The sequence below is a fragment of the Wolffia australiana genome, chromosome 16 (assembly GCF_029677425.1).
Source record: "Wolffia australiana isolate 7733 chromosome 16, ASM2967742v1".
Lineage (NCBI taxonomy): Eukaryota > Viridiplantae > Streptophyta > Magnoliopsida > Alismatales > Araceae > Wolffia > Wolffia australiana.
Window position 1 is genome coordinate 2,761,716 of NC_135850.1, and position 10,028 is coordinate 2,771,743.

The 10,028-nt window shown below is 39.9% G+C and overlaps 2 protein-coding genes across 2 annotated transcripts; both read right to left on the minus strand.

Moving 5' to 3' along the window:
* Window positions 1-509: 509 nt before the first annotated feature.
* On the minus strand, window positions 510-3,182 carry LOC144713994 (uncharacterized). Its single transcript, XM_078588727.1, has one exon. It carries the CDS (start codon window positions 1,418-1,420, stop codon window positions 644-646), a length of 777 nt encoding a protein of 258 aa, XP_078444853.1. The 5' UTR covers window positions 1,421-3,182; the 3' UTR covers window positions 510-643.
* A 131-nt stretch (window positions 3,183-3,313) lies between these two features.
* LOC144713993 (Endomembrane protein 70 protein family) lies at window positions 3,314-7,293 on the minus strand. The gene is made up of 7 exons (XM_078588726.1): window positions 7,090-7,293; window positions 6,368-6,408; window positions 5,706-6,288; window positions 5,108-5,245; window positions 4,834-4,990; window positions 3,820-4,304; window positions 3,314-3,733 (listed from the first exon to the last, which is right to left on the minus strand). Exons 1-7 carry the CDS (start codon window positions 7,242-7,244, stop codon window positions 3,514-3,516), a joined length of 1,779 nt encoding a protein of 592 aa, XP_078444852.1. The 5' UTR covers window positions 7,245-7,293; the 3' UTR covers window positions 3,314-3,513.
* Between the last annotated feature and the right edge of the window lie 2,735 nt (window positions 7,294-10,028).

Genomic DNA, 10,028 nt, shown 5'->3' on the forward strand with positions numbered 1-10,028 from the left:
AACAATCCACCGCTCTCTGAAGTTGTTTACCTTCGCGCAATCAAAATCTTGATATCATGAAGATTGTTGGTAATTACTTTGCTAAGATTATACATCAAAGAAGAATGATTCCCAACTCAAGATCGAAAGAAACTTCAAAAAATATAAGAAATTCAAACAATCCACCGCTTTCCGAAATTGATTACCTTCGCGCGATCAAAATGTTGAGTTCATATTGATTTTTCGAAATTACCTTCCTAAGAGCAGACGTCAAAAAAGATGATTCCCAACTCAAGATCGATAAAACTACAAAAAATTCAAGAAATTCAAACAATCTGCCGCTCTCTGAAGTTGTTTACCTTCGGGCGATCAAAAACTTGATATCACGAAGATTGTTGGAAATCACTTTGCTAAGATTATACATCAAAGAAGAACGATTCCCAACTCAAGATCGAAGAAACTTCAAAAAATTCAAGAAATTCAACCAATCCACCGCTCTCCGAAATTGATTACCTTCGCACCATCAAATCTTTATGTCATGAAGATTGTTGGAAATTACTTTGCAAAGATTATACATCGAAGAAGAACGATTCCCAACTCAAGATCGAAGAAAAATTCAAGAAAAAAAAACAAAGAATCGGCAAGATCGCTTGCCTGGATTGGGCTACACAGGCATCACCTTCCTCTTGCGCATGACGATCTCAGTATCAAGGCCGAACCCATCAACCTTGCGAGTGTGCACGAGCTCGGACTGGCGGAAGAGCGCCAGCAACGCGTCCAAGGAGAGAAGATCATTCGCAGAGTAACGATCCCCGCGCCGGCGAAGCGCGACGTGAAGAACGCAAACCCCATTCGGACGCAGCGTCCGTTCGATCTCCCCCACGAATCGATCGGGCATCAAGGCGTGGTCGAAAACGTTGGAAAATTCGAAATCGAAGCTCCGATCGGGGAACGGCTGCCGGTGGAAGTCGCCGGCGATCACCAACGGCGGAGCCGCCACCAGATCGATCCCGATCGAGTCCGCCACGCCAACGCGGCGTAGCGCGGCCACCTCTTGGCCAGTTCTAGCGCCGACGCAGAGAGCTCTGGAGGAGTTGTTCAGTAGGGTTTCCGATTGAAGCCGCTTGAAGAAAGAGGCGAAAACGGTGACCTTGCGATCCCAATCGCGCGTCGTCCAGAGGCTTCTCAGGCGCGGATCGAGCGTCTTGTTCAGCTGCCGGGCGATGTACTCTTTGTAACTTCGATTGCCCGGTCGGATTCGAATGCCAGAGGAAGAGGAAGAAGCGTCGAGATCGAGGTCGAGTTGAGGAATTGGTTGATTAGGGTTCGGAGATGTGGCCGTCCGGGAGAAGACTACGAGGAGGGGGAGGAATGCGAGGGTTAGAAGAAGAGTAAGAACCTTGGGAGATGGCGAGATCAGCCCCCCGCAGGGCTTCGCCATTGGAGATCTGAGCTTCTGGTTGTAGAACTCTGGCCAGAGGAACAGGACGATGGGATTTGTTCAATATATGGAATATTAACCAAAGTCTCTTGATAAAGTTATTGTTTAATTAAGAGGAAGACATTTATGTTCTTATATTAAGTTCTGCTACTAGTTATACTGATGAGTAGTTATAAAGTGCAGGGACGCGGACGGGACGGTTATTTCATCCGTGGACGAAAACATCGTCCCGTCCGGGCGGGAACGATTTCTCTGTCCATGAACGAAATAACCGTCCCGTCTGGGGCCTCGGACGGGGGACGGGACGGTTATTTCGTCCTGTGGGGCCTTGGACGGGACACGGTTATAACCGTCCCGTATGCACCTGTCAGGTCCAGTTGCCCGACGGACGTGCTGAGCCACGTGTCAATTTCTGAGTGGAGTGATGCTGACGGGACATGGACGGAAAAAAATGGGACGGGACGAACCCTGGACAGGACAATTTAGACGAAACTCAAAAAATCAGGACGTAGAACGGGGCAAACTTTAGTGATGACTTGAATAGCTGCTTTAAGAAAAAAAATAGATAGTATTGGTTTCATAAAATCTGTGGTTTGGAATTTGTTCACATATCACATCTATGTTGGGTTTGTTAGAAAAAATGGGGGAGGGTAGTCTAAAGAGTGTTTTTTTGAGTTGATTATGGAGCAAGGGTTGAATATAATCATGAAGTATAGAGTTTTATGTAAATATTTTAAAAAATGGGAGGAGATCACAGGTGAAAAATGAGGGAAACATTTGTTAGAAAATAAAGGTTGGGTCACTATTTTTTTTTAAAAAGATCACTAATATTTTGAGTCACATACTTTTACTGGTAATCCTTTAAAATTGAAGAAAAAATCAAGAGAATCTCCTCGGCACTTGGAGAAAGGTTGTTATTTTCGAATTGGTATGAATCTTTCTATCTAATGATCTGATAAGGCCAAATTCCTCACATTTCATATATTTAATATTTTTTAAAGACAGGCAACATATTATGAGTAAGGTATCTTGAAAATAGAAAGCTGCCAATAAAATCCCACATACCAAGATATCTTTTGTGTGTTTATTGAATCACTTGTTATGATGAATTGCGGTGTATACGCACATACGCTTCAACTTTATGCACACTTGTTATGAGTCTAACTAATCTTTACATTCTCTTCTATTGTAATTTTATGAACTTTACAGTCTTACAACTTCACAACTGAACCTTTGATTCTTTCAAAACTTTTTCAAGAACCAGTCAAATATTTTTCAATTAGAAAAGATATTTGGCAAATCATGGGAGTCCAAACGGGTCTCCAAGATCCAGGCCTTTGCTGCAGTGAACAATTATGACTTGTTCATGAGAAATACTTGAAGGAAGGAGGTAAAATTGTTCTTTGTGGCTGCTGATGCCGTGGGGAGAACTTAAAAACTGAACCTTGAAACTTTATGGACACTCCCATTAAATATTTTAACAATATTTCATCTAACATTGAAATGTTAAAACGACTTTAACAAAGATAAACTTAAAGTGCGCTATTCATAGCATGATATTTCCCATACACACATCGGCGTATTAGTTAACCGCGATATGAAGTGGACAAGGAAACAACTTTAAGTTCAACAAGCCATCGTATGCGGCTCTGGCTTAAATTTAGCGCATAACACTCTGTTTTTATTTAAATTAACCACATTGGCATTCAAAATTATTCCTCAGGCAATGCATGTAGCTTCTATATTCTTTTATTTGTGAGAAATATGATTCAAATGCAATAATAACTGCCTTCCTAAGAGTAAAGTTCTAGAGTGCACTCTAAAATAAATATGTTATCCATCCATGGTCAAACCTTGGTCAAGCATGGATATATGTCTGAAACACACTAATCGTGGTGGCAGTAATGAAAGATGGAATTACCATAAAAAGAAAAGAAATAGAAAAAAGGTAAGTAAAAGGCTGTTGTCTCTTACAGTTTGTGTAGAATCCAGAAAAATAGACACTTCTGAGCCCATATCCTCATGCTTCTCTCTCTAGCTTCATAATCCACCCAGCCGATATCTCTTCCGAGACCTTCACTTGATACACTGCTCTACTCGCACTTAATCGAATGATATATGTGGCGGACAAAGAGCAGGGCAGCACGGAACCCCACAGTGCCGAGCATGAGGAAGAAGCCATAGCAGATACATGCCATATACCCAAAGAAGAAAGATGTCTGCATGAACCCTGACATGTCCGACCGGGCATAATAATAGTATAAGCAGTAGGCGTAAATGAACAGCCCCGTTGAGCCCCCGCAGAGGAATGACCTGCATGAGACAACAAATTACTAGCGTTAAGCAAGCGTAAAAGATCATGAAAACAGCATCGGCCTGACGAGATCAAGAGAGCCCACCTCCACCACCACCCGTGATCCTCGGCGGCCAGCTGGAAGTAGGTCAGCGACACGGTAATGAATGCCGTGACGATGAGGAGGATGATGAAGACGATGAAGAGGATGCTGTAAATGATGTAGATTCTGTGGCCCCAGATACTGGCAAATATGTAGTAAAGCTCAATGTAGATGGCGCTGAAGGGCAAGAACCCGGCCATGGCCATTTGGGGAACGGTGCTTCGGTACCACGGCAGCTGTGGAATCTCTCTTGGGTATTTGGTGGTTCGGACCGGTGCCTGAAACTCAGTCTTGCTGTTCTTTCCGGCTATACCTCCCAGAACAAGGAGAGGGGAGGTCACCAAGGTCCAGATCAGGAGGATCACTAGAATAGTCCCAAAGGGGAGAGCAGCGGTCGCGCTATACACTATCGCCACCGTATTCAGAAAGCAGAATGTGAGGAAAAGTGGCCCGCAGAAGAGGCACCCTGTTAGTAGCAGATTTCTCACCTGCAAAAAAAAATAAAATGTTTAGCTAACTTATAATCCCGGGTAAGGTTCACCGTCCATGATTATGAACAATCATCCGTCATTCAACCCGAGGTATCTGATGATGAATGACGTCATCATCTAGACATCTCCTCGTCATTCTTCTCAGATTACGAAATTTGATGATGATGATGACTAATTTGTCATTTTCTGCCATGTGCCAACCCCAATTAGGGATGGAGGAAAGATTGTTGTTCGTGTTCATGTTCGTGTTAATGGTCGTTCTTGCGTTTACAAATGTACAAACACAAACTTCCCATTCCTAATGCATTTGAGAGAGTCGGCATTTTTGCATTTTTGCCAAAAGCCTTTTGGATTTTCATTTAACATGACGTTGGACCAACAAACACGTTTGAGAACGGTTTGTTGATCGTGTTTGCGTCGAAAATACATGTTCATGTCTGTCCATGTGTTCATGGACGAATAAACATGAACCTCCCATCCTTAATCCTGATCCCAAGACTTCAAGTTTTCTGAAATGGAAACAAACCCAGTTTGCACCCTCAAGCTGGCAGTAGAAAGATGTGGCAGTGTATCCTGCAATTCCAGAGGTGAGGGCGTAGATAACAACCAGAGCGGTAAAAAGTGCTCCTCGGTTGTAAGGGTAGAACACCCCTACAAGGGCAAGGATGAAGATAAATATGGCGCTGCAAAAAACAAGCACAATCACGGATTATGCACACGATCAGTATAGGCATTTTAAAAATGCCAGAAATAATTGAGGCATTTAAACTGTCAAAATGACAAGGTAGAAGGATAAATACAGTGCAAAAAGCTGGGTGCCAGATCCAATGCAGGCAGCAAAGAGTGACTTGTTGCTGGGAAATCGGAAGACGTCGCCGTGAATGTACTTCCAACCAGTCTCTTCTTGGTCCTCAGCGGTCTCCTCATCGTGGGCATATCTTCAAAATAAAACGTTTTTGGGTAAAAATAATAACCACCAAGCAAAGAATTGAAAGTGACAGAGATAATTTTGCCGGATTCTCTGAGGGAAAAAAATTTCTGAACAACAGAGATTTTTCATAAAATATATACTGGATGATCTATCTAGCATTCCAAATATATGGAGAATCTAACAGTGAGGCAAACTGTTCGACTCCTTCCATTGAATGTGATAAAGCAATAAAAAATGAAAGATTATGGTTTCTTTTCACAAATGGCTTCCGATCCAATGAAATGTACATTTCTACTTTAAGTGGGAAGAAGGGCTCATGTGATTTAAAGGAAATAAACAACAGATCCAAGGGGGAATTCACACATATGACACAGTTAGATAAAAAAACTTTGGCGCTGCTTTTGGCAGGCTAGAATCACTTTCTAAAAAATCATGTAAAAAAGGAAAGAGAATGAAAGGATTCTCACTTGACAAAATCGTTCTTGAGCACCCGCATGAGGATAGTAGCGAGAAACCCCGTCAGGAGAAGCACTGTGACACACGAGTTGATGATGGAGAACCAGTGGATTTCCAGATGGCGAGGCGTAGACGAAACCTGGGAGTATTTGTCCATTCTCTTCTCAAACGGAGTGGAGGTCTCTTTCCACTTCACAGAATACGTAAATTCAACAGTGAGTTCTGCATCTTCGGTCACGTCAACCAGTGCAGTATGATCCGTCCGCACCGTGATTTCAATAACACGATCACTGTTGTACAGAACATCAAAGACGACATGCCTGTAAAGACCGTATTTATACTCACGAGGGTCTTTTCCTTCTTTATCGACCTTCCCAATGAAGCCCCAAAGTGGGAGGTCATCATAGTACATCTGGAAGTAGTAGTCTTTCAGCACTGCGCTTCGGAATTGAGCAACCTCTTCTTTTGAAAGAGTCTTCTTGCAGACAACTTTGGACTCCACGTCCGTGCGGAATTTTAGTTCGTATGGAGCATCGACCAAACGATCTCCATTCAAAACTTCCCCGAGGGCTTCCTTTTTCTCATTCATATGTTCTGAAGTAAAATTTAACGAAAATTGCAATAATTGAGACAAGGGAAACCCATTAAAAAATAAAAGATGGTTTATACAAACCTGGAGGGCAGAATGGGAGATCGAAATACCGATACGTTTCACTGTAGTCATCGTAGAAAGTGAGATAAGAAGAAAAATTTCAAAAGTGGTAACTTTAGTTGAAGCGAAATCAAATAGTAAAAATAACATTTTCTGCCACAGATCCAGCGAAGAGATTATTTGATGGACCGAATGATCTGATTCTACGTTCGCCAAGAACGCATAATTTTATGATTTGCTATATCACGACAAAAACGAGCACTATCGCGTTTTTCTAATACATCGCACGTTTAAATAGTTGCAGAGGCGGTTAAACCTGTCCGTCTAAATAATTCTCCGTTCAATCACTCCATATCACGATGGTCAACGAGATCCCTAACCGAACTATTCAAAGTTTCATATTTCTACAGAGGAAACGCCCATTTTTCTCGGTTGTCCTCAAATTGCAAGTCTATCCACAGATCTGACGCGCGACTTAAGTCCAGGAGCGTCATCAACACGAATAAACCGCTGTCCAGAGGCGATAAATCTGCGTCTAAAAATCAGATCTGATGAAGAATTGTCCGCCTCCACAAAACGGCGACCGCTAAACAAAACCCAACCACGCAATCGAATTCGAGAATCGGAGAATCTAAGCATAAATAAACGCAAAAAATTGAAACTTCAGTAGATCGGAAAGATCCAGATCGGATCTGGCATCAAAACAAACACATGGAACAGTCGATTGAGTTCGAAAGACTTACCTAGGATTGTGGAAAGGCCCGACCTTGTTCGCAAAGAGAGGGACGGGATCTCCCTGGCTATATCGATGATCCGAAGAGTCCGATTGCACCCCCGCAGTACACAACGAGACGATCAGGATCGAGAGTGCGAGGAGCGCCGCCATTCTCTCCCGCATATCCTCTCTTCTCCTCGGCGGAAACTTTGGCAAATGAACATTCTATAAATCCCAGCTATATTTACCAGATCTGGAGAGAGAGAGAAGGGGGTTCAGTTTAAGGCGGGCCGGTACGGTCAGGCCCGATTGGTTTTTGACGCGGGTACGCTGGAACCGGATATCCTGAAAGACAGCGCACCGCATAGCGCGCTGACTTTGTCGGTGATGGAGGATCTCCCCCCAATTGCTGTGTCTAACACCATCATATGGCCTAATAGTAGGAATGATTAGCCATATAATCATTTATATTGATGGCCTAACAGTAGAATTGATGGACCATGTTATTATTTATATTGGTGGCCTATCTGCTAGTTCCTTGGTTCCTCGTTGGAAAGAGGCATATATCATTTTAGGGGTGGTTTTTAGTACCCTTTCCGCCCAGGTTATTTTTTGAGGGGGGAATTGGCTAGTGATCGGAAATTCATTGTTCGTCACCGAATGAACACTGTTTGTCCACAAATGAATCGGTCGAACTCAGCATTTGCCTTTCTGTTTGTTCGCAAACGGTACGGACTCCGTTTCAAATTCCTATATTATCTGTGGGAAATTTTGACTTTAGCTATCTTTTCGTTGATAGAATCATTAGTTTTCAGATACTACGTAGATAGCATTTAGAAATATAGGTAATCATTGGCTGTAAGAGTATCACTCTAAAATTAATGATTTAAATCCATAACATAAATAGTTTTATCATTATTACTATTGGGCTTTAGCTATCTTTTCCTGAAAAATCGTTTGTCATCAGACACCATGCAGATAGCATTTAGAAATATAACTGATAGTCAGATGTAAAAGTATCGCTCTAAAATTAATGATTTAAATCAATAATATAAATAATTTCATCGATATGACTATTGAATTGGAATTTAACTTTAGTTATCTCTTCTTTGAAAAAATCATTAGTTATCAGATATTATGTCGATAATTTTAAGAAATAAAAGTAATCCTCAGCTATAGAAGTATCACTCTAAAATTGATGGCTTAAATCAATCACATAAATAATTTTGTCAATATTACTATTGAATAAAATTTTGACTGGAGATATCTTTTCTTGGAAAGAGTCATTCATTCTGAACAACTATCTAGATAATGTTTAGAAATTTAAGTAATCATCTTCTATAAAAGTATCACTCTAAAATTAATGATTTATAACAATAATATAAATAATTTAATCCATATTAATATTGAATTATAGCTTGACTTTAGACACCTTTTCATAGAAAGAATCATTAGTTCTCATATACAATGTAGATCGCTACTATAAATATTAGTAATCGTCAGCTGTAAAAGTTTCAGTCTAAAATTAATGGTTCAAATGAATAATATTAATATTTTCATCTATAACATAACTGAATAAGAATTTGACTTAAGCTATATTTTCCTGGAAAAAATATTAGTTTTCAGATACAATGTATATAGTGTTTTGAAATATATGTAATTATGAGATGTAAAAAGTATCACCCTAAAATAATTGGTTTCGTATGATAATATAAATAATTTTATAAATAGTACTATTGAACTAGAATTTGTCTTTAGTCAGCCTTTCTCAGAAAGAATTATAAGGTGGGAAATAGTATTTAGAGATTATTTATAATTCTAAATAATGGACAACTGTCAAAGTATTACTAAAAAAATAATGGTTTAAATTAGAAATACAAAAAATCGTCATTATTAATGTTGAATTAGAATTTGACTTTGGTTATCTTTTACAGTAAAAACCCATTATTTGGTAAATAGAATTTCGATAGTGTTTAGAATAATAAGTAATGTTCAAGGATAAGTGTATTACTAAAAACGTAATGGTTTAAATCAATAGTAAAAAACTACATCAATATTAATGTAAATTTAAATAATATAGTTTATGAAACATGTATTCGCTTAAACTTTTGTGAAGGATGGTTTTAGCCTTAAAGTATAAATAGAGTTTTGTCAACATTGAATTGGAAACGGAGTTTTCAAAACAAAAAAAGTGACTGAGGCAATATAATGGTTCACTCGAGGAGCCATCTCTTGCCCCCTCAATGTCCTCAGTTGAACAAGGCAAGTTGTGGAGAGGCGAAGCGGCTGACTTGATGTTTGACTGAGGTAACCTTCGCCAATGAGAAGTCTGCAATGGTTTCAAAATATTTTATATCACCACCGAACGGAGTCTACTCTTTAATGACTAATCGAGATGTGGGTCTCAACCACGGAGTCTGTTAGAGCCAGGTAGAGGAGGTCTTCCAGAATGCACATGGTACATACCCAAATTAGTGAAATTTTCTCCAAGGCAAATGGCTGTCTATCGCCTATGGTGGCATCATTCATTGCTTTTGCACCATCATTATTGTAGTTCTTGAATTTTGACATTGAGCTGACAATGTTAACACTAGAGTCTTGGGATTACTTGGTAGTCTCTATTGGAGAAGTCGAATACGCCGATGTGATATGCGTCTAGGTTGAGCTCTTGCTTCCTCTAGTGAACCAATGATGCATTCAACATTGGGTGAGCCCTCAAGATTGACTACGACATAATCTATGCTCCCTGTTTTTCCATAATTCATTTTCCATATGCAAAAGACAAAATATTCCAAAAAATGGTCTTCATATGTCGAATGAAAATATTATATTTTAAAAATAAAACATCCAAAAGTCATGTATATTCTATGTTATCAATAGTTAACTGTAAAATGGGATAATGTTTTCAAGTGCGATATGGACATTCTAGGAAAATGAAGACAAAACTATTTCTCTACTCGATATTCC

What these genes read in the sequence shown, in the direction of transcription:
- LOC144713994 (XM_078588727.1), bottom strand. Translation starts at nt 1,420, where the DNA reads ATGGCGAAGCCCTGCGGGGGGCTGATCTCGCCATCTCCCAAGGTTCTT.
- LOC144713993 (XM_078588726.1), bottom strand. Translation starts at nt 7,244, where the DNA reads ATGCGGGAGAGAATGGCGGCGCTCCTCGCACTCTCGATCCTGATCGTC. An exon ending in TCTCCCATTCTGCCCTCCAG is followed by an intron (nt 6,289 to 6,367) that starts GTTTGTATAAAC and finishes ATTTTACTTCAG; the next exon opens with AACATATGAATGAGAAAAAG. An exon ending in GGCACCCAGCTTTTTGCACT is followed by an intron (nt 4,991 to 5,107) that starts GTATTTATCCTT and finishes TGTTTTTTGCAG; the next exon opens with CGCCATATTTATCTTCATCC.